This window comes from Anas acuta, chromosome 21, assembly GCF_963932015.1.
Source record: "Anas acuta chromosome 21, bAnaAcu1.1, whole genome shotgun sequence".
NCBI classification, from domain to species: Eukaryota; Metazoa; Chordata; class Aves; order Anseriformes; family Anatidae; genus Anas; species Anas acuta.
In genome coordinates, this window is record NC_088999.1 from 7766337 (window position 1) to 7789118 (window position 22782).

General features: G+C 58.7%; 2 protein-coding genes across 22 annotated transcripts in view; both read left to right on the forward strand.

The window, feature by feature from the left end:
* The window catches only part of MACF1 (microtubule actin crosslinking factor 1), a 134974-nt gene extending 121777 nt beyond the window's left edge, over window positions 1-13197 (forward strand). For 14 of the 20 annotated variants that reach the window (XM_068657731.1, XM_068657733.1, XM_068657740.1 and 11 more), the window contains 14 exons: window positions 631-759; window positions 1146-1289; window positions 1441-1629; window positions 2004-2121; window positions 2671-2834; window positions 3963-4125; window positions 4284-4438; window positions 4682-4756; window positions 5517-5534; window positions 7694-7811; window positions 8751-8962; window positions 9502-9612; window positions 11354-11477; window positions 11642-13197. In XM_068657731.1, the coding sequence (XP_068513832.1) occupies window positions 631-759; window positions 1146-1289; window positions 1441-1629; window positions 2004-2121; window positions 2671-2834; window positions 3963-4125; window positions 4284-4438; window positions 4682-4756; window positions 5517-5534; window positions 7694-7811; window positions 8751-8962; window positions 9502-9612; window positions 11354-11477; window positions 11642-11898 (1977 nt within the window). In that variant the 3' untranslated portion in view covers window positions 11899-13197. The remainder of the gene's footprint in view (window positions 1-630; window positions 760-1145; window positions 1290-1440; window positions 1630-2003; window positions 2122-2670; window positions 2835-3962; window positions 4126-4283; window positions 4439-4681; window positions 4757-5516; window positions 5535-7693; window positions 7812-8750; window positions 8963-9501; window positions 9613-11353; window positions 11478-11641) is intronic. The other 6 variants (XM_068657741.1, XM_068657742.1, XM_068657728.1 and 3 more) reach the window with 3 other exon arrangements.
* Window positions 13198-13920: 723 nt separating this feature from the next.
* Window positions 13921-22627, forward strand: LOC137842927 (bone morphogenetic protein 8A-like). Of its 2 annotated transcripts, none has more exons than XM_068657622.1 (7): window positions 13921-14436; window positions 18826-19018; window positions 19436-19584; window positions 19761-19955; window positions 20522-20601; window positions 20866-20976; window positions 22237-22375. In XM_068657622.1, exons 1-7 carry the CDS (start codon window positions 14016-14018, stop codon window positions 22255-22257), a joined length of 1170 nt encoding a protein of 389 aa, XP_068513723.1. In that variant the 5' UTR covers window positions 13921-14015; the 3' UTR covers window positions 22258-22375. The 2 variants fall into 2 exon arrangements, with proteins under 2 accessions (XP_068513723.1, XP_068513722.1); XM_068657621.1 differs by having other exon boundaries at window positions 13925-14436; window positions 22293-22627.
* Window positions 22628-22782: the final 155 nt, after the last annotated feature.

The following is a 22782-nucleotide window of genomic DNA, read 5'->3' on the forward strand; positions in this document are numbered from 1 at the left end:
CCCTGTGCCCAGGCAGAGGCAACCAATTTCCTGGCTAAGCAGGACACCCCAGTTCTGTAGCTGCTACCAGTGAGAACTGCAAAGCAGCACCAGTTCCTTACCTTTTCCTCAATGAAGAGCCAATAAAGGCTTGTTTGAAAAGGGAGGACGGAAAGATCTTGCTGATGTGTGCAGCAGGCAGGTGGGAAGAGGCTGCTGATCAGAGGCTGTTCAGGCTTGGTTTTGCTAAAGTTCAGTGCAAGAAAAAGACATAGACTTGAGCTGAAAGAAAGGTCAGAAGGCTCTTACGTAGATTTTATGTCAAGTAGGCAATTTGCAGAATAAACTACCCAGGTGCCAAATTGGCCAGAGCGCAGGTAGCTGGGCTGTTTTTAAAAAAACACCGAGTTCTGTGGCACAGCTGGTGCCAAGGAGAGGGCCAGGAGCATGACCGCTGCCTCTGGGTTCAGGCCAGAGCTGCAGAGCTCTGTGCTGGTGCTGGGCAGGTCCAGGCCAACAGACAGGTCCTTCTTCTCTTTTCTTTTTCTTGTTTCTAAGTCCCTTTTAGCCCCTTGTCTCTCCCGCTCCCAACTGTGACTTGCCCGGCACATGTCCCGAGGAGGGCTGATGCATGTGCTTCTGTGTCCGCAGGCAGAGGAGTTCAGGACGGCCGTGCACATGCTGCTGGAGTGGCTCTCGGAGGCAGAGCAGTCCCTGCGCTTTCGGGGAGCGCTTCCTGACGATGCTGAGGCGCTGCAGTCCCTCATCGACGTTCACAAGGTGACAGGGAGCTCTGGGTCACAGCGTGGAGCTGCCCTCAGGGGTCAAGGGCAGGAGCCAGGAGCATGGGGTGGCTCTCTGCCTTCTCTTTTTAGACCTGAGCAAAATTTATGAGCAGCAATACTGCAAAATAATCCATTTGGGCCTTGCTAAAATTCCTGTGTTTTGTGTTTCAAGGGATGAAGGGAAATTAAATTGGCTTTATAAAAAATAAAAATAAAAAAAAGACACCAGTTGGATAGGAAAATAATATGGGCTACTAATTTTGGTGAGAAATGTTCCCATGCAGAGCTCGCAGATGGGTGCAGGGTGGGGGCTGGCAGGGCTGGGTGGCCCCTGCCGTGTGCCAGCCCCTCACACCTGGCCCGCACGTGCCCCTCTCCCAGGAGTTCATGAAGAAAGTGGAGGAGAAGAGGGTGGACGTGAACGCAGCAGTGGGGATGGGAGAGGTCATCCTGGCCGCCTGCCACCCCGACTGCATCACCACCATCAAGCACTGGATCACCATCATCCAGGCCAGGTTCGAGGAGGTGAGTCCCCGGGGGCTCGTGTCCAGCCAGGGTGCATCTGGGGCAGCGTGGCCCTGAGCTGCTGCCCGGTCCCAGAGCATGCTCCTGTTGTTGTTTTTCATCCCCCTGGTTTCCCCTGCTGGGCTGATGGCCCTCTCGGCACCCCCACCAGGTTCTCACGTGGGCCAAGCAGCACCAGCAGAGGCTGGAGTCTGCGCTCTCAGAGCTGGTGGCGAACGCAGAGCTTCTGGAAGAGCTCCTGGCCTGGATCCAGTGGGCTGAGACCACCCTGATTCAGCGGGATCAGGAGGTGATGCCTCAAAACATCGACCAGGTCAAAGCCCTCATCACTGAGCACCAGGTAAGCCCTGTGCCGAAACAAGTTTGCTTTTCTGTGCCATGGGGAGCACCGCGGGCCCTTGGGAGAGGGCAAACGGGGTTTTATTCCTGCCGTGCTGTGGGGGAGGCACTGAATTCTGTTTAAGTCCCTATTAAAATAGCATCTTGCACATCCCAAGCTGTCGCTTAGGAGCAAAGCCAGCCCAGGGGATGAAATCAGGTGTTTGCAGATTCGAGTCCAAACTGTGCAATTGCCCGACTGCGAGCCCACAGCCCCCAACGCACCGTGTTCTCCGTGGGCTCGGCATGTCCAGGGAGAATCCAAAGCAACAGTGGCTGGAGGCCAAAACCATCTCGAAGCCGCTCTCACATTTTGTTGCTTCTGTGTTTTGACAGTCCTTCATGGAGGAGATGACGCGGAAACAGCCGGATGTGGACCGGGTCACCAAGACCTACAAGAGGAAAGCCACCGAGCCCCCCCACGGGCCGTTCATCGACAAGTCCCGCAGCAACAGTACGTACCCCTGCAGGGCAGCGTGTGCTGTGGTGGGAGGAAGTGGAATACGTAGGAAACCAATTAGCTCTGATTATCAATTACCGAGGCATCCTGCACTGACAGCCACCAGGAAGGCAGTGAAGCTTGTCGGGAGGGGAGAATCCAGGTGGCGATTGCAAAACCACCTCTGCCAGGGGTGCTGAGCCTGCCCTCGTCTCGGTTGTCTCAGCAGTGCTGGGAAGCGCACGCTGTCACTGCTCTCTGGGTTCTTTCCGCACTTCTTTTGTGATTTATTATTCAATTGATTTGTTTTCTATACATTGGTGCTGGAAGGCAGAGTTTGCAGTGAATCCCCTGGTGCCAGGGTGCGCTGGCAGGGCTTGGGGTGCTCAGTCCTGCCTGGGGACACGGCTCCAGCCGGCGCTGCCGTTCGGAGAGCAGCAGGGCTGGGGGAGCCTTCCTGTTCTAAACACACACTGCATTGCATTGCTGCTTGTCCTCCACCGCTGGGACCCACTGAACCCAGCAGTACAACCTCAACCAATGCATTTTCTCCCCTTTTTCCAGGAAAATCTTTGAGCCAGGCTGCCCCCCCAGCCATGCCCATTATCTCCCAGTCGGAAACGAAGAACCCCCGCATTAACCAGCTCTCGGCCCGCTGGCAGCAGGTCTGGCTGCTGGCGCTGGAGCGGCAGCGGAAGCTCAACGATGCCCTGGACCGGCTGGAGGAGGTAACGGCCGGGTGGGGAGCGGTGCCTGGACCCTGGCACCAGAGGTGCTAGAAATTAGTGCTGCCTCTTGAATGGCCTGGGCCTCGCAGAAAAAGAAAAAGGAAAAAAAAAAAAAAAAAAAAAAAAAGGAGCTGTTCTAAAGCATTATGGCTGGAAACTGCCGTCTTTAATTAACTGCACATTAATGAACTGCTTTGTGCTCCTGGAGTTGATATCTGTCGAGGTAATGGCAGCCAGGCCTGCTTTATTCCTAGTAATTAGTTTAACTGATTAGTGCTACTGTATATATCTTTTCCAAACATCTAATGTAATTTTTGTTTTTATTTACGCTTAACAAAGCAGCTATGCCCAGAAGTGAGTGTTTTTGTTTTTCGTTGCTTTTTCTGTAGGTCAGTTCAGTTTATGCGTATTGATGTTTTCCCTTTGTTGCTTTTAACTCCAGGAATGTCTTTTTTTTAAAAAAAAAAAAGCGTTCAGAATTGTTGCATTACCTTGCTGTAAGCTCTCTCAAGCTGGTGGGGTTGTGGGAGCCCTTTTGGGGGGTTCAAAAGGGGTGTTAGTTTAAGAGGAGGATGAGAGGCTTGTCCCAGCCTGGTGCTGTGGGTGTTGCTGGATGTTCCCCAGCCGCTGTCTTTCCTGGGAGATGAGCAAGAAAGCTTTCTGTGCTGCTTACAGGGAAGGGAGAGGGGAAACGGGGACAGGGAGAGGGGAGACAAGCACCCACAAGGGTGATGGCCGTGGGTGTTCCCCCCACGAGGCAGAGTGGGGGCAAGGAGACGCCCCAGAGGAGTGCGGCGAGGCGGGTGTGTGTGCGTCTGTGTGCACGTAGCTGGCTCTGCGTCTGTGTCCGTACACGGCCGTGGGGGATGCTCCATCCCATGTCAGTGCTGACGTGGTGCCCGGTCCGCGTGGTGCTGTGGGCTGCGCTCTGTGTCGTGCTGTTCTGGGGGGTCCGTCCGAGCAGCCCCTCCTGAGCAGGGCTCCCCCGGCTCAGCCCTCCTGGAGCTCGGGCTCTGGGCGTTAGCAGGGCCCCGGGCACGGTCCCCGGGAGGCTGGTGCAGGGGGTGCTGTGGAGCTGGGTGCCTTTCCTCCGGGGATTTCCTGCACTGACTCTGAGTTTCCTTCCAGTTGAAGGAGTTTGCAAACTTCGACTTCGATGTCTGGCGGAAGAAGTACATGCGCTGGATGAACCACAAGAAGTCCCGCGTCATGGACTTCTTCCGGCGCATTGACAAAGACCAGGATGGGAAAATCACCCGGCAGGAGTTCATCGATGGCATCCTGGCCTCTAGTAAGTCCCCGGCTGCCTGAAAGGGGCTCAGAAAACGGCCACCTCATTGTGACAAGAGGCTGCTGCTGCCCAAGGACCGGGCTACCACCTTGCCCTGACGTCCCCGGCTCTGAGGGGTGAGGTCTGCGCACCCGTTTCTCATTTCTTCCTCTTTCCAGAATTCCCCACCACGAAGCTGGAGATGACGGCGGTGGCCGACATCTTTGACCGTGACGGCGACGGCTACATCGATTACTACGAGTTTGTGGCTGCTCTCCATCCGAACAAGGATGCCTACCGCCCAACCACCGATGCGGACAAAATCGAAGATGAGGTGAAGCACCTGGCGGGGCGGGCGCTGTGGTTTGGGGAGGTTCAGGCTGCAGGCTGGCAGGGGGGAAACAAAGGGAAGAAAGAGCTGTGCTGGTGCTGAGCCAAAATAATTCATCCATGTATCGCCGGTACCCACTGTGCGTTTGCAGGAAAGGCTGCTTAGCTTTGTATTTTATCCAAGCAATGCCTTGTGCCGGGGAGACTCAGACCCTGGCCCCTTACCTTTCTTTTTTGTCGGCGGCAGGTCACCCGGCAAGTGGCCCAGTGCAAGTGTGCCAAGAGGTTTCAAGTGGAGCAGATCGGCGAGAACAAATACCGGGTAAGGCAGAGGGCTCTGAACACTGCCCCAGCAGCACCAGTGCCCCCATGGGCAGGGAGGTTACCCATGGGCTGCCTGCAGCCCCCGGGGTGCCCAGCATGGGGGGAGCCCCGGCCCCAGGGACCCCCGGGGACCTCACCCCGTGGCACACCACGTCCCAGGGAGGCAGCGGTGCCTCAGCCCCGTTTGCCCAGCGCTGTGCCCGGCCCCAGGGCGTGCCCCACGCCGGGAGCTGCAGGAGAGCATAAAAGTGGCACTGTTCTGGGGCGGGCAGCATGAAGTGCTGCATTCACTGCCGCCACCGGCTGCCCTTGAAGTTCTCCTGGTGGATGAGTGTACCTTACGCCCGTGTTTTTCTTAGCTCGCTCCTGAAGAAGGAGAATAATTTCCTTAAAGAATCTCTTTGTAACGGGCTGGGTGTTTACGTTTCAAATTATTCACCGAGGTAAACTTCTGAAGCAAGCTGGCAGCAAACCCGCCTGGTTTCCTGCGCGTTGTTTTCAGGACTCGCGGCTCGGCACGGAGGGGCTGAGCCGAGCGCTCCGGGCGCGTTGCTGCCGGCTGAGCTGCGGCTGCTGCCCGAGAACCAAGCAGCAGAACCCCCTATTTCTAACTCCCCGCAGTTAACAGTTTTCGTGATTATTGCACTGTTAATCCCATAAAATGTTTTTCTTGTTTTTTTTCTTTTCTTTCCTCTCGCTCTTGACTTCCCTTCCCCCCTCCCCAACCCTTATCCCTCCACAACTTCTCTCCTCCGTAGTTCTTCCTCGGCAATCAGGTACAGTTTGCCTTGCAATGCTCTCACCTCTTCATAACAATCATAGCTTGTGTGTCGTACTGCGCTCTGTCCTTTGTTGCTGTGGGAGGATGTGACCTGTAACGTGCTGCCTTAGAGAGCTTGTTAGCTGCTCGCAGAGCCTGGTACAGGGGCGTGCGCAAGCTGGGATCGCCATCCAAAAAAAAAATTAAAGACTGCATCGTGCAGAAAGAAGGGAAAAGTTCAATGGGAAAAATCAGAAAGGGAGAGTTTTCTCTCTCCTGGGCTCTTTTCTTGGCTACCCTGGGGATGTTTGTGGCAACCTCCAGAGGTGCTGAGCCACGGCCCCCTGCAGCAGGCAGCGCTGCTGGGCAGATTTCTGCCGCCCTCGGGACACGGGGGTAGAACACGCACGAGGGCTGTACCAGGCTCTGGATGGGTTTGGATCACAATCACCATGGAATGAGAACGCCAGGTCCACATGTTTAATCCCGTAGGTAATGATAACTAAACCTCCATCCCTGCTGCACCCGCTGAGTAACTCCTAAGGGGAGCAAGGCTCGCACAAACCGCACGTGTCCCCCTGGTGTGACCGTGGTTAACGGGGCCATGTGTCAAAGTGCCGGCTGCTGCGGTGCTCAGAGCTCTTCTTTTAAAAGCACTGCAGCAGCACATGTCCTTAGGATGTGCCCACTGGCCCCACACAGCTTTATTTTTCATGTGGACTAAAGGTGCCCTGCCAAAAACATGCCCCAAAAGAACTAAGCTTGGATTTCCAAGATGAACGGAACCAAGAGAGCTCTGGCTTTGTTTTAGACAGCGATTTTAGAAAAATTCTCAATGACAACTGAAAAATAATCTAAATGCGGCAGTGGAAATGGGAACTGACACATCCCTGGCTTTCCCTGGCTCAGAGGGGCTGTGCTCCTCAGCTGTCTGGAGATCTGTCTGCCCTGGCACATCACTGCCCGGCGGGCTGGTGTCCGCCCCGCTGAGGAGCTCTGGATGCAGTGCCCGAAGCACGCTGAGCCCTCAGAGTGAGGCAGCTCCATCCCAGCACAGCTGCAGCACCTCTCACAGCTGCGCTGGGGCGAGTGGGTTTTGGGAGGACCCAAAGCTGGGGACAAACCCCCCTCCGGCACCCCTGGGTGGCCAGGAACCTGCTCCCTCCTTTCCCCCACCTCTCGATGTGGCTTGCACTGTGTTTTCATTTTGTCTCTTGTTTTTTGTATTGCTGTCCACACAGGGAAAATGTTACTGCTTTTTTTTTTTTTTCCTTTTTTTTAATCATTCTGAAGGTGGTCTTGGTTCCTAAGAGTGGTTCCCCAACCTCCTTGTTGGAGCAGGGGCTTTGCAGGGATGGGTGTAGGGCGGCTGCTCCCCCGCAGTGCAGGAGGCATCCAGGAGCCTGGGCTTGGCTCTCCGGGAGGCTCAGGGAGCTTTGGGAAACAGCCGCCTGCTTCTGATCCGGGGTGCACTTGTTTGAAATTGCAGGTGTTTCAAATCACTAATGTACATTGCAATCACTAATCAACATTTCTGCGGGATTCCTGCCTGGATTCCCATCACTGCACTCACTGAAACATCCTCACGGGGCGATCTCCGCAGCGGGAGCTTTGTGGCTGGTTGGGGTCAGGTCTGAGGCTCAGCGAAATCCCTGGGCTTCAGACTTGATCCGAGGTTTCTTGCTCAGCGGTGACACAGCACTACCTGCCTTGCTGTTTCACCAGCCCTCAGTGATCCGTATCGGCCGTCTCTTTTCCAAGCAGACTGCACCAGGAGCGTCAGGGCATTGACAGCCTCTCTGTCTTTGATAACAAGAAGGAAACCTACAATTCTGGCTGCAAAAATCCATCCAATGGCCAAATTCCCAATTCTCATTTGCTGCTCTAAAAAAATCTGTCTTTTATTTTATAACTAAAGGATTTTGATAGCTGCATGATCTTAATACCAAGCAGCAGAAAAACTATAAATTTTTGCCAGCGAGGCATTTGATCCATAAAGGCGTATCTGGGGAAACCAAGGAAGCATTCAATAGACCAATAACAGCTTTTGAGACCACAGAATTTCCAGTAGCGTAGTGGCAGGCGTGGTCCCGCCTTGCCCTGGTGCAGCCCGTGGTGGGGAGGAGCTGTGCTTCCCTCGTGGCCCTGCCTGAGCTCTGGTTTTTGGCTCCGCAGTTCGGCGATTCCCAGCAGCTGCGGCTGGTCCGCATCCTGCGGAGCACGGTCATGGTCCGCGTGGGAGGAGGATGGATGGCCCTGGATGAGTTCCTGGTGAAGAACGATCCTTGCAGAGGTAAGGCTCTGGGTTTTAGCAGATGTTGCCTTCTCTCCCAGTCACAGGAGTCTGAGAACTTTCCCTCTGTGGCCTTCGGGGGCCAGGCAGCACCAGGCACTGCGGGGAGCGGGTCGGGGTGCCCAGGAACGGGCAGCAACTGGAGAGAGTGGATCCGAACCAAACCACAAAGCTGCAACTGCGAGGCACCTTGGGTGGGGGAAAAGCACTGGAGAGAAAGATGAGCAAGGGTTGTGGCCAGGAACAGAGTGCGTCAAGGTGCAAGGCAGGAATCTGAAATTCTCTCCGGTCAGCAGTGCTGCCTTCGGTGCCTCGTAGGCTGAGAGGCTTTGCAAGAGGATCCCCAGCACGTTTCGTGGGAGGGGAGGCAGGATAAGTGCTCCGGCAAAGCAGAGAGCAGCCATCTGTGAAAGGGGGCCAGGGACCCTCCTTTCTGCCCCCTTTTCCAGCAGGAAAGGAGCATTGAGCAGCTCTTCCTGCAGCTCCCTGCACGTGGCGGAGGTCGGGTCTGTGCTCCATATGCTCCTATCTCACCGGGGTCTCTGAGATGTTGATTGCTTCGGATGTGTCGTCTTCAGGCTGATGCTCACCCACTGCTTGCTTCTGTTATCGAACGACTGGTGCTGAAAGCAGCAGGATTTAAAGTCTGCTGCTTGCTCGGTGTAACCTTTAGGATTTCACTCGTGCAGCTCTGCTCCTTTGGCCTCTGTTAACGCTTTGCAGCAGATGTTGCAGAGCGCTGACATCGAGGTTATTTCCATCCCGGGGTTATCCCAGCGTGGTGCTTCTGTTCTGTGATTGCTTCTTTGGCTTTCTGCTCTGTAAGGCATTGCCTCTCAAATTGCTACCGTCCCCTATCACCCAAAATACATGAAAAGCCTCAGGAACGATGTCGGGTCGGTGCAAACCTCAGCTCTCCTCTCCCGTTTCCCCTTCCAGCGCGAGGTCGGACCAACCTTGAACTTCGGGAGAAATTCATCTTGCCAGAAGGGGCCTCCCAGGGAATGACACCGTTCCGGTCGCGGGGCCGGAGATCAAAGCCATCCTCCCGGGCTGCCTCCCCAACTCGGTCCAGTTCCAGTGCCAGCCAGAGCAACCACAGCTGCGCCTCCATGCCATCGTCTCCTGCAACCCCAGCCAGCGGAGCCAAGGTAGGGTTTTGGGCGTGCAGCCTTTCCCTTTGGTCCTTTAGGAGCCGGTGGCCCCCAGACCCGTCCCGGTGCAGTGAGATGCTGCAGGAGGTGCGAGGAGGAGGAAGGCTGGGGCCTCATCAGTCGTCGTGGCCTCTGTTGGAAGATGTTCGTGGTGGGGTCTGCAGGAACAGCCCCGCTGGCTGTGTGGGGCGGGCAGGGTGGGATGGCTCAGGACGGTTTCCACCTCGTTCCCCTGCACCACGTCTGAGCAGAGCTCCCACGAGCGGGCGATCGCAGCTGCTGCAGCCCCGAGTTGGGCCAGTGCGCAGGGAGCAGCGACTGCCCGGCCTCTGCTGTCCCATCACACCGTTTGCCATGCATGGTTTAATTTCATCATTTGTTCGTTTGTTTTCCATTTTTGAATTTATGTATTCCCCGTTTGGTTCTCTCGTTTCATTTTAGTGCTGTTCTCCCCTCATTCCAGATACTTTTCTGTTCCATTTTTTTTTTTCACTCACTCCCGCCTCTCCCCCCTCTCTGGATTTTCCATTTCACAGACTCCACATCACTTCTCTCGATGTTATGACAAACCCTGGTTGATAAACAGTAAAGCGGGCACCCCTCTGAGGGGATTCGATTATTCCGACTTCCAGCTCTCGAGCTCCGAGGTAGAGTATGGTCTCGTAGCCCCGAGGACCTGGCGGCAGGCTGGAGTGCGGCTCACAGACAAGTCCTGCTTCCTTGCCTGCCTAACGCTTTCCTTTTGGTAGAGCAGCGCTTTTAGCACCGCTGTCACAAGGCCTGTTAGCGTTTTTCATGGGTTTCTAACTCGGATTAAGCAAAGTGCCAACCTAAGAGTGAAGCACAACGTGCAGACGGCTTGCGATGCACATTTACCTCTTGTCAAACCAAAAGATTAACGTTTATCACGTTGTGCTCTTAAAAAAGAGAATATTTCCAAGCTTTACCAGCCTTTCAGCACTCAAAATAGGCCGCAATTGGCATTCAAAAACTGAAATTCAGCAGCCGAGTTGAGACTTGAAAATCAGCTACAGCGCATGCACAGTAACCGCTGCCTTCGTGTCACGGAGCGCTCGTGTTACCGCGCGGTGTGTCCGGCAGTAACGCAGCCTGGCTGCACTTGGATGCTCCAAGGAGGATGAATTCGGGCCGACACTTCAATCTGCCGAATGTCCCAGCCTCCTTGCCGACTTCTCTGACCCCGTGAATATGAAATAGTTGGGTAGATTTTAGTGATTCGCTGATGGCAATGGCAAAATAACTTGATCTTGCTTGAAAGTGCTTTCAAACGGAAAAGGCGTTCTTCTAGATCCGCAGAAGGTCAGGAGTACTTTCTGAACTGCCCTAAACCGCCTGCTTGCTGCTGTAACTTGTTTCTGGAATAGGATCAAGGATGAGAATCGAGATCTCTGATGATGGGACCGGTCCCTTCCAATCCCGTGTCAATGGATTGTAATTCCCACTGAGGCCGAAGGAGAGCCCGCTGCTTGGCTCCCCTTCTGCGTCCCTCTCCCCCATCGTGGCTCCAGTTTCATGAGATGTTAAGATTTTTAAGCTTCCCCAAAATCACAGAGTCGCAGGGAGCTGAGGGGAACCTCTCCAGCTGCTGCCATAAGGCTCCTCGAGAGCCGCCCTGTGACACCGCAGCACACCGGTGGGGAGGTTGGGGTGACAGGGGCAAGGTTTGGGGCACACCATGGGCTGGTGCTTCCCTGCAGCACCCTCACACTGCCCCAAAACTGAGCTTTGGTTCACGATAGAAACTGGAGCCTTGTTCCGGACAGATGCGGGCACCTCTCCCTCCCCGCACCCCCCCCCTCCAAGCCCCCGCTTTGTTCTGCAGTGCGGGAGCAAAGCTGCGCTCTGCTGCTCCCCATCTGCAACATCTTAAAGGTCACGGAAAGCCCATTTCATACATGTGGCACAGGACACGACCGAAGCCTCATGACCGAAGCTGATCCTCAGCCTCCCGCGTGTCCGTTTGGCGCTGGTGCCTCCCTGTCCAGCTGTGCCCGTGCCCTGGGAGCCAGCGCAGCGTGCTGTGCGTGGAGCTGCCCGCACATTTTGCACAATGTCCCTCTCCCTTTGGGAGGTGACCCTGGTGACCCTGGTGACCCTGCTGTCCTCCAGCAGGGCAGCAGCTTTGCTTTTGTTTCAGCCCGCAGTGCCCAAACTGCCGCTGCCGTCCTTGTTTTCAGGATCCGGCCGCTTTTTGTTTTCCTTTCTCTAAGCGCTGCTGAAACGCCAGCTCGAGTTCTCCGTGACCATTAAGATGGATGTTTCATAAACGCCCCAGTCCTTTTACTGACCTGTGAGGTGACCTCGGCCGGGTACAGCAGGTGGCCGCGGTGCCCCCTCAGCGATGCTCCCCGTGTGCTTCCTCCGCAGGTGACCCCGGCCGCGGGCAGCAAGCTGAAGCGCCCCACCTTCCACTCCAGCCGGACCTCGCTGGCGGGGGACACCAGCAACAGCTCCTCGCCAGCCTCCACGGGTGCCAAAACCAGCCGGGCAGGTAAGCTGGGGGCTGGGGCTGCTCCTGCTTAATTTGGGAGAGCAAATACCAAGTACCCAGGGAGCTGGCAGAGCCTGCAGCAAGGGGGGGGACACTGATGCGTGCCAGGGCGGTGTTGCCGTTCTGCCTGCCGGTGCTCACGGGGCTCTGGGCTCCCCCCACAGATCCCAAAAAGACAGCCAGTCGTCCCACCAGCCGTGCCGGGAGCCGCGCGGGCAGCCGGGCCAGCAGCCGGCGGGGAAGCGACGCGTCCGATTTCGACCTGCTGGAAACGCAGTCGGCGTGCTCGGACACTTCGGAGAGCAGCGTAGCCGGCGGGCAAGGCAGCTCGCGGCGAGGCATGGCGAAACCCTCCAAAATCCCAACCATGTCCAAGAAAACAACCACTGCCACCCCAAAAACTCCAGGCCCCAAGAGATAATACTGTACCCACGCCCTCCTGAAAGAAAGAAAACCCAACCTGTGTCCAATTTTTAACCCTACTACGTACATTGGATGTATATTTATTCTAAATGGGAGAAACTATATTGTTAAAAGTGTAAAAGAAAGTTGTGTTATGGAAGCTGCCTTATTTGTTTTTTTCCTTTTTTGTAAGTTACTATTTTCATGTGAATATTTATGTAGATAAAAATTGCCTCTTGGTGACCCCTGTTCAGAGAGGGGCCTGGAAAACTGAGATGTGGGAAGGAAAAAAAAAAAAAAAAAGAAAAAAAAAAGGAAGCAAAAAAGGTCAAGATGTGAAAGTGTAAAGAAAAACTAAACTATAAATAGGATTTCTGCGCGGTGCAGGGTGTGAACCTGCTTTATCTTTTAGGATTGTTTCCTAAATGCATCTTTATAAACTTAACTTGCTGTCTCAGCAAGGTAAATTATATTTAAAAACAAAGACCTGAATCCTACAGTGTTCAAGGAACTCTCTTTTGTAAATCACAGATACCTCAAGCAGAGAAACATGAGGTGAGGGGATTTGGGGCTTATGTTTCCATTTTTTTAAAGCTATGTGATTTTACCTGAAGAAAGCGGAGTTTGACAATAAAATTTGCACACACTACAGCTAAGGTCATTATAACTGCTGTCTTTAAAATACTGTCCCGGCAACTTCGTTTTTAAAGAACAAAAATTGCTGATGGGTTTGGGGAGGGGGTTCACGATAACGCTGTCCAGAAGAGAGCACGCTGGTAAGATTGCAGGTTTGGATCACAGACACATCCCTTAGCGGTGGTGGGTCCCGCGGGTTAGAGGATTCTTCTGGATTGATGGCCTAAGAGACGACCACCTTGTTCCTTACAGGATTGCTATTTATCTGCATCTCTTTTCCTATTTATTATTTAACTGGTCATTCCACTTCCAACCAGGCTGAGATTGATGTGACCTCTGCTCCTAGAAGAAATCTGGACTTACACGCACAGTTGCTTGTCCTTGAAATGAGTCTCACCAGCACACTCGCTACAAGTCCTGTCTGGCTTTTGTACGCTACTTTTCCTTTGTAATAAAATCGAACTGACCAAGTGACCAGGAGATGGGCGGAGGGAGAGGGCTCAGCGGAGCCCCTGTATTTATTAAATATTGTTCCTCCGGCTCTGACCGTGTTGCTGTGTGATTCTCTCAATTGGTTTAAATTGAGGCAAATCTGAAGCTCTACCAATGAATTGTTTAAAAACCAGACACATTTTTGTATTAAAATTGCTTGCGGTAATAAACAATCTTGCCTCCTACTTTATTCCAGAGTCTCAGTGTTTGAGTCTGGGCGAGGGAGCTGTCCCGCACGCTGCCGTGCCTCCACCTCGCAGCAGCCACAGGGCGCCTGCACGCAGCTTCCCTTGCAGAGCGGTGCAGGGACCGGCTTCACTGCCAGCCCCTGGACTGGGGGGGCTCTGGGGGCTGAGGTGTCCCTGTGCCAGGCACGTGGGTGCCTGCGGGTGAGGTGGGTGGGTGCCCACCGCCTGCTGGAGTGGGCATTTGCCAGCGGGATCGCCTGGTGGGGTGTGCGCTGGTGGGGCTGGGTGCTGGGGAGGTGGGTGCCCAGCGAGGTCAGCACCCAGGAGAGGGCACGGGGTGGGTGCCAGGCACGGCGGCAAGAGAGGTGGGAGCACAGGGTGAGGGGCGCAGTGTCCATGGGGTTGGGTGCCCATGGGCTTGTGTGGCTGGGGGTGGGTGCCTGCAGGGGAGGGTGCCCATGGTTTTGGGTTTCTGGGGGTAGCTGCCCATGGGTTTGGGTGTCTGGGGGTGGGTGCCCGTGGCTTTGGGTGTCTGGGGGGGGGGTAACCCGAGGCTTTGGGCACCCGCAGCGGTGAGCATCCCAGGGCCGGGTGCCCGTGGGGGCGGCTGCCCAGCGGCGCGCCCTTTGCCCCGGGGGCGGCCGGGCGGGGAGCACCGGGGCCGGGGCGGTGCCGCCGGCGGGCCCGTCCCTTTCCCTCGCCCCGCCGGGGCGGACCGGGGCCGGGACCGGGGCCGGGGCCGCTCGGGGGCCGCTCCGCACCGCACCGGGGCGGCGGCGGGGGCGGGGGGTGGGGGGGCGGCCCGGGCGGCGGCGGTGCCATGGGGCCGGGGCGCGGGGCGGCGGCGGGCCGGGGGCCTCTGGGCGCCCTGGCGCTGCTCTGGGCGGCGGCGGTGCTGTGCCAGCTGGGCAGCGGCAGCGTCCTCCGCCGCCGCCTCCACGCCGCCGGTTTCCTCCAGCGGCGGCTGAGCGGCGGCGAGCGGCGGGACGTGCAGCGGGAGATCCTGGCCGTGCTCGGGCTGCCCGGGCGGCCGCGCCCGCGGGCCCCCGCCGCCGCCCGCGCCCCCGCCGCCGCCGCTCCGCTTTTCATGCTCGACCTGTACCACGCCGTGGCCGGCGAGGAGGAGGCGGAGGAGGAGGAGGCGGTGTCGCGGCCGGTGCTCACCGGGCTCAGCACCCAGAGCCCCCCGCCCGGCAGCGTCGTCAGCCGCGCCGACACCGTGGTCAGCCTCGTCAACATGGGTGAGCGCGGCCCCGGGGGGCGCGGAGGGACCGGGGCGCACGGGCAGGACGGTAGAGGAGGGGAGCGCACGGGAGGGAGCCGAGACGGGAGGAGCGGGGCGCACCGAGGCACCGGGGCGCACCGAGGCGCACCGAGGCACCGGGGTGCACGGAAGGACCGGGGGGTACTGAGGGACCGGGGCGCACCGGGGAGTACCGAGGGACCGGGGCGCACTGGGGCGCACGGAGCAGCCGGGCTGCACGGGGCGCACCGGGCTCGGACACCGTTGCGCCGGGGGGGAACAGCGCCGGGGGTCCCGGGGAGCGGCGCACTGCGGGACGCGCGGCACCCGCTGGGCGCACCGGCGTAGACCGGGCAGAGCCCCCCCGGCCCGGCACGGAGCGGGGCTGCGGCGGCCGCGTTACCGGGAGCGGAGCCGGGAGCGGAGCCCAGCGCCTTGCAGCGGGTGCCCGGCTCAGCCGTCGGGGCGGGCGGCGGCACCGAGCCGTTTGCACCGACGGCCGCGAGCATCCGTCGCTCTCGGGGCGCTCTCCCGGTGCCTCCGTGCTCACAAAGCCCGTTCCGCACCCAGCTCGGTCCCGTAGCGGCGGGAGGGGGCTGCGAGGGGCCCGGTGGCCGCGGGCTGGGGGCGTGCGGGGCTCGCTCGGTCCCTGCTATGGACGGCCCAGAGTTGGTGGGGGGGATCCGAGATTTCCCCAAGCGGCAGCCACCTCCTGAGCCCCCCCCAGGCCCCCGAGCACGCTCCCCACCATAACGAAGCTGCGAACCGACGGGGCGGGCTCGAGGGAGCGGCGTCGCCCACCTCGGCCCCCCCATTGAGTGGGTGCACACGGAGCGGGACGTGCGGGGGGCAGCAGCAAAGGGGACGCAGTGGGACACCGAATCCCGGCTCAGAATAAAATCCTCAAGGTTGTTAATTACTGCTGGAATCCCGTCGGGCTGGTTACGGAGCAGTGCCGGGCTCCAGAACCGTCCCATTGCCAGACAGCTGCGAGTGGCAGGGAGAGCAGAGCCGTTTCCAGCCGGCACCCCAGGGGCCGTGAGCACTGGGACAACTGGGGTCCCACTGGGGCAGGCTGAACCGGCGGGATGCCCAGCCCAGGCTTTTGGATAGGCAGCTTTTCCCTGCCGCTGCTCTCTGCTTTAAGGGGTGTCCATGTGGGCATGTGCCCCTCTCCAGGCATCCCTGGACAAGCACGAGGCTTTTGGGGGGGGCATCTGTGCCAAGGCTGGGGGCAGGGGGTGTCTGCAGGCACAGGCGGGGGGCTCAGCACATCAGGGGCAGCCAGGACCGGGGGAGGTGGATACTGGGGCATCAGATCCCAGCTCCCCTCAACATGAGCACCGAAAAGTGCTTTAAAATGAACAGGTTTGGCTACAGGCACAGCCGGTGGGTGCCTGGGAGGAGCGGTGCTGGCCCAGGGGTGCCCACGCCACTCCCCTTCCTGGTGCTCCTGGAGCAGCAGGGAGAGCTGGGGCGCAGAGTTTCAGCCTTCAATTTGAATGGCTTTGAATTCTGCGGCTTCATGAGTCCCTTCATGTTAATTAAATAGTATATTTTTTTTTGTGGGAGAAGGCTAACTTTAATTTGCATGCATAATTTTTTGCACAATTATCCTGATGGGACATGCAAATGGGGTAAGTCAGCGCTCCATTAGGCACCTGGACCGCTCTGCTCCCGCCCGCAGAGCCCTGTGTGAGCCGGGCATGTGCGCGGCTCCCAACGGCACGCCTTGGGAGGGGGGGACACACCAAACTCCCCGGCACACGAGCCTGTCCCAGTTCGGCCAGGCAGTGCCTGTGCCTGCCGGCCAGGGCAGGACACACAGCCGGGGGCTCAAGCCCCTCCAGGCCACGCTGCGTGGGGCAATGGGTGGCGGTGGCACCTTGGCCACCTTCGGTTGTGTTTGGTGGCCACGGCTCTGCTCGTCCCAGCCCAGCTCTGGGAGTTGTCCCAACACCAGGCTGGGCCATCACGGGCTGAGATTGCAGCAGTGGGATGTGCCCCCATGTATGAATGGGTGCTGGTGCTCTGTATGCACCCACGGTGCGTGTTATAAAGGGGGAGCTCTGCAAATAAACCCCCTGGGGTCCACCTCTGGCACAGAACTCCTCTGACTGCTTACAGCTGCGGGAAGTGGTGGGGGTGTAGGCAGGGGCCGAGGCAGCCCCCCAGGCACATGCAGCAGGGTGTGGGGTGCCATTGCAGAGCCCCGTGTCCCACGGCTCTTCGGAAGACGGAGGTGTTCACGGGCTGGAGCAGGAACCCAGCTGCATTTGCAGTGCCTGGGAGAGCTCCTAAATCTCTCCCTGCTTAGGAAAGCCTCTGGAGGTTATTTTTTTACTGCTTGCAAGTGAAGGACAGCATCTTCCTTGCATCTCCTTTAAAATTATTTTAAGATTCAGTGTACTTGATGTGGTTGAATATCCTGGCATTTCCTTTTAATTTAGTGTCTGAAATGATCATGGGGACCGTTCAGGGCAGCCAGGACTAGTAATTACGACTGATGCGCAGTTTATAGAAACACCGCGCACACAGAAGGTTTGCAGGGAAGAAGTGCAGCTAAAAATAAGGTGGGGAGCGAGGAAAAGGCGTCCCCATCGCCCCGTGCCTGCCAGCCAGGAGGGGAGCGGGGGCGCAGGGCTGGGCACGCAGCGAGGCTCAGCACGGCAGGAGCTGGACAGCCCTGCTGCCATTTTATGTGGGTTTATTTGCTTTTCCTATTATTTAGGGGTGGGGGGGTGCACAAGGCATGGCCGTGACGTTCATGGCTGGGGAAAGACGCAGCAGCCCTGAGGGGTGAGACGGTGCTGGCAGAAGGAGGGGGCACGGAGAGCAGGAGCTTGGGCTGGGTTTTTTTAGCATCCCATCCGCAATCCGGATAATCCGCCCACAGGTAATTGCGGGGTGGCGGCGCGGCTCAGCCACCCTCGAATCAATAACCGAGTGCCCAGGCTGAGGGGAGGCCCCCTGCCCGTGCCCCCCCCCACCAGCAGCAGCCGTCCTGCCTGGGCAAAGGGCACCGGGTGCTTTCGGGACACGGCGCCTGCTCCCCCACGGCCGGTTCATCATTTTGCACACATTTATAGCTTTGCCAAAGAGCAATATTAAACCTCACTGATATCAAACCGTGCTGCTGTTTGCCAATTGTCCCATCCCCATCACCTTCACCCTGCTGCTCTACGCCCCCGTCAGCACAAGGGAGGACAAATTTTGGCCCTGCCCTCCCGAGGCTGTGCTCCAGCAGCCGGTGCAGGGGGCACAAAGCTTTGCCTGCCCCCTCCCCGCTGCAGGGCAGACACCTCGCCCGGAGCTGCGTCCTTGTGGCACGGCCGCAGGGAGCACCTCGGTCCTGTCTGAGAACTGCCACTGCCCTTCCCTGGCTGCGTGGCCATAAATCAGGTGGGGTGAATTTAAATGATGCTGGTAAAGCTGGGGGCCGGCACCCTCAGCCCCAGGGCGGCCTCCAGAGCCCACCCAGGGCAGCGGGGAGACCCCGGGCACCGCAGTGGGCTTGGGGGTCCCCGGTGTCCCCAGGGTGCGTGGGCCAGACCCAGCTCCTGGTGCATCCCCGCGGCACCTCCCGCGCAGCTGGCGGCAGCAGGAAGCTCTCTCCGCATCCGCCCCGGGCCGCCTGGCCCCGTGCTTTTTTTAAAACATAGCTTGTGGTGAGCCCAGTAGCTGGAGGGAATGTGGTGTCCTGTTTTGTTTTCAAAGCAAAAACGGAGGGAAAAAAAAAAAAAGACGGAAAGATCCGTGGATGCGTAATTAAAATCTGAGCGTTCGGTTTGAAGAGAGGCACTCAGCTGCCCCCATGTATAGGGGGGGGTCAGCTTTGTGGCGTAGTACGTTTGGGATGTTCCCCCCCCGGAATTGGTTAAAATTTGCATTTAAACATGTCCGTTTAATTATTTATTTGTGTGTTTGTTTGGTATAAGTGAGCACCAGCTCAGATTTGTTGCAGTTCTCTTACGCCTGAAGCAGGAGGAGCTTTAATCACTTTAATTACGTTCAGTCATGGCAGTCTGGAACATTTTTAAAGAACAATTTGAAGAAAATAATTACATATTAGTGAAACCGTGTGGGGATGCCTTACCGTAAAGGAACACGGTGTGTTTGTTCTTTACGGACATTTAAAAAAAAAAAAAAAAAGTTTCTTTTCCCAAAAAGCACCAGATTTCTGCAGAAAGGAGACACTCGGTAGAAAGCGAGGGTTTATTTTTACAGAGCAGTTGTGTGGTCAGTCAGAGAGGTGGGAACCTGCAGCAGAGCTCGGTGGGGCAGGGCATGGGGTCAGCGGGGTTTGTCCCTGAACTGGGGGGATGTGGGGTCACTGGGACCCGGGGGCTGCGGGCTCTGGGGGCTCCCTGACCCCTCTGCTCTGCAGTCGAGCAGGACCGGGACACCTCCTCCCCGAAGCCGTACTGGAAGGAGTTCAGGTTCGACCTGACGCAGGTGCCCACGGGCGAGTCGGTGACGGCCGCTGAGTTTCGCATCTACAAGGCGCGGGGTGCCACCCGCCACGCCAACAGCACCCTGCACATCAGCATCTACGAGATCGCAGCCGAGCACTCCAACAGGTGCGGGACGGGGACGGGATGGGGACAAGGATAGGGGTGGGATGGGGATGGGGACAGGGATGGGGCCCCCAGCCAGTGCCGGCTCTGGCACTCGCCTTTCCCAGCGCCGTGGCAGTGCCGAGGGCAGCAGCCGTCCCGTCCCGCAGCCGTCCCATCCCACAGCCGTCTGTTCCCACGGCGTCCCCGGGCAGTGACACACCCGGCGTTTTGGCCGGGCGGGGAGGGCGCTTCGCTTTTCCCAGGGCAGCTGCCAGGGTGTCACCGGCACACATGGCACGGCCGCGGGCACCATCCTGACCCTGCAGCGCCGGGATCTGCACGGGCACGGACAGCGGGGAGTCATTTCCCTGACCGGCCGTGGGCTGCCGTTGCCTTCGGGTGCTGTTACTCACGGGTTTCTTTCTCCCCGTTTCCCAGGGAGTCCGACTTGTTCCTGCTGGACACCCAGGACCTGCGCGCGGGGACCGAGGGCTGGCTGGTCTTCGATGTCACGGCCGCCAGCAACCACTGGTTGGTGGATCGGAAATACAACCTGGGCCTGCGGCTCTACGTGGAGACGGATGATGGTAAGCCCAGCTGCAGCGTTTGGGGCTGAATCCCCAGGAACAGCAGGTCCCGTTAGTGAGGGGTGGGTGGCAGCAGGGCTCGGCTCTGTAGTTCCAGTCCCAGCTGCGATGGAGACCCAGCAGAGCTCCCCCTGCACTGCTCCTCCCTGCAACCTGCTCCTGCTCCGTCCCTGCAGGGCTCAGCGTGGACCCGGGCTCGGCCGGGCTGTTGGGGCGCCGGGGGCCCCGCTCCAAGCAGCCCTTCATGGTGACATTTTTCCGGGCGAGCAGCAGCCCCGTGCGAGTCACACGGGCAGCCAGGGCGCCCAGGAGGAGGCAGCCCAAGAAGACGAACGACCTCCCGCACCCCAACAAGCTGCCGGGGATCTTTGGTAAGAGCAGGGGGGCAGCCCCCAGCACGGAGGGTAGGAGGGGGCCTGGCCAAAAGCACGAGGCTCTGCTCTTGCTGCCTTGCAGGGCTCTTCTCTTTGCACCTTGTCCTTTCCGAAATCCCTCTGCCAGCCCTGGGGGGAGCACAGCGAGCAGTGGGGCCATTGGCAGATGGGGGGCACGGTGGGTCCGGGAGGGCACCCTTGGGGCAGCCTGCTTTTGTGGGGCTTTCTGGATGTTTTTTTTTTTCATCATTGCCCTCACTTTGGAGCTGCCCCAGGAAGGCATCGCAGCCCTGGGGAGCCACTGGGGCAGGAGGGGAGCCCCAGCCTTTGGGGCACTTGGGAACACCCCAGAGCTGTGAGCGGCACCAATTGGCACCTCCCCAGGCTGCATCCCCTCATCCCAGTGGTGGAGCAAAACCTCCACCCTGCTCAGAAGCTCTTTCCCTCCTTTACAACAAGGAGGCTCCCTCGGAGTGACCCCAGCCATCGGGGCTGTGCAGCCCCAGGGTTTGGTGGGGCCGGGGGGCACCAAGCACTGACGCTGCCCGCCCTCTTCCCTGCAGATGACGTCCACGCCGCGGACGGGCGCCAGGTCTGCCGGCGGCACGAGCTCTACGTCAGCTTCCAGGACTTGGGCTGGCTGGTACGGACCCGCTCCCCCCGGGAAGAGCCACAGCCCCCACCCAGCCCCCGCGGTGATGGGCAGCGGTGGGAGCAGCGCAGCCGTGTGCCGGGACATTATGGCAAACGAGCTGGCACAGCCTGAACCCCACAGTGACCCTGAACAACTCTTCATGTGGTCCTAAAATCCAAATAAGCCGGGGGAGGTGGCACAGGGGGGTGCAGGTGCTGGAGGAAGGGGCTCAGCAAGCCCCCGGTGCCCCAGCACAAACCCTTTTCCTTGCAGGACTGGGTGATCGCCCCGCAGGGGTACTCAGCCTACTACTGCGAGGGGGAGTGCGCCTTCCCGCTGGACTCCTGCATGAACGCCACCAACCACGCCATCCTGCAGTCCCTGGTCAGTGCCGGGGCTGGGACCTGGGGGGGGGCAGCTCACAGCAAAGCGTCTGGGGGTGTGCACGGAGCTCAGAGCATGGGGGCTCTGCAAGGCTCGGAGGCAGGACAGGGAGGGTTGGGCAGTGCTGGCGAGTCTCCACTGCCCGGTTTTCTGCCTGGCACGCTCCCACCCATGGGAAGCAGCGAGGATGGGGCACAAGCAGGCGATTTCCCTGGGGTTAGCACCCCCTGGCAGCTAGGGGGGATGCTCCAGGGGGGCCACCCAGTCCCGGACACCGGGAAGGGGCAGCGTCGTGCCCGGGCACCCTCCCTGTGCGCAGGCTGCAGCCGAGGCCCCGTGGCGTGAGGCTGCGGCACCGAGCCCAAGCGCTGGGCTCAGCATATTCCGAACAGGAAAGCTTTAATGCCCCATTTTCCCAAATCCACCCCGCATCGCAACCCGTGCTTTAATTTCTGGAATTTCCTGACCTGTGAGTGTTTGATTTCCCAATGGCAGAGTCACGCCGACTCTGGTGCTCGCGGTTAATTACAGGGAGTGCCGAGTCCTCGGCCGAGCCTTTGAAGGTGTCGCCTGGCGGGGTTCGTTTTTTTTTTAATTTTTTTTTTTGCATGAACGAAGCTGCCAGAGCCCCCCCGCCAGCTGCGGGCACCCACCCCTCACCTCCCAGCCCCGGGTTCTTCCCGAAAGGGAGCCGCTCGGGCGGACGTGAATCACCTGGCGCCCGGGGCCGGCCCTTCTGGGAAGCGCTGGGGACCAGGGCGAGCGCACCGGGAGCTGTGCCAGCCCGGCCAGTGCTGCAAATAGCAGGGTTTGACAGCAAAACACCGGACTTCCGAGCTGGGAGAGCTCAGCTGGCCCTGCAGTAAATGACTCGCACATGTGGGGCGAGGCCGGGGGGGCTGCGAGCGCTCGGCAGCCCGCGAACCTCCCGGCACAGCGCGAGCATGGCACAGGGTGCCCCAGGCTCCTGAGGGGGTCCCAGGCTCCGTGTCTCGGTGCAGTGCAGAATTTGGGGGTGATGCTGAGCCCCAAAGGGGGGGCAGCCCTGTTGCAAGCCTCCGTGCTGCCCCGAGGGGCTGCTTGCCTAGCTGAGCGTGAAAAGAGGCCAGGAATCCCAAATTGATGAAGGGGCTGCCCAGCCCGCACGGTGCCATGAGCCCCGATCCAATATAAACTGCAGCAAGGACTGCCAAGGGCTTAGAATAAATATTTTTACGAAGCGCTAGGAATAATCCCCCCATTCAGCCGGGCTTTTCGCAGGTAAGAGCCGGGGCTCTTTGAAGCCTGCCCCGTGCTCAGGGCTCCTCTCCCCCCAGGTCCACCTGATGAAGCCCGAGGCCGTGCCCAAGGCGTGCTGCGCGCCCACCAAGCTCAGCGCCACCTCGGTCCTCTACTACGACAGCAACAACAACGTGATCCTCAAGAAGCACCGCAACATGGTGGTGAAGTCCTGCGGCTGCCACTGACCCGGCCCCGACACCTCCTGCGTGTGCGGGGGGCTCGCTCCCCGGGCTGGATCGTAGCAGAGCCCATCGGTAACAATACTGACACCCCCCCACCTCCCTCCCCTCCCTTCCCCTTCCCAGACGTGGATGTAAATAATATAAAACTTTTATTCTCTTCCCACACTTAATGAGAGCCATCCCTGCCATACATGCATTTATATAAGTATATATATATATAGGAAAGAGGATTTGTGGCTGGTGACGTGTCTGGCCCTGGCGGATGTGTTTTCCTCGGGCGCTGCTGGCTCAGAGGCTGCTGCAGCCTCCGGTGCTGGTGGGGGCAGATGGGGCTGGGGGGGGG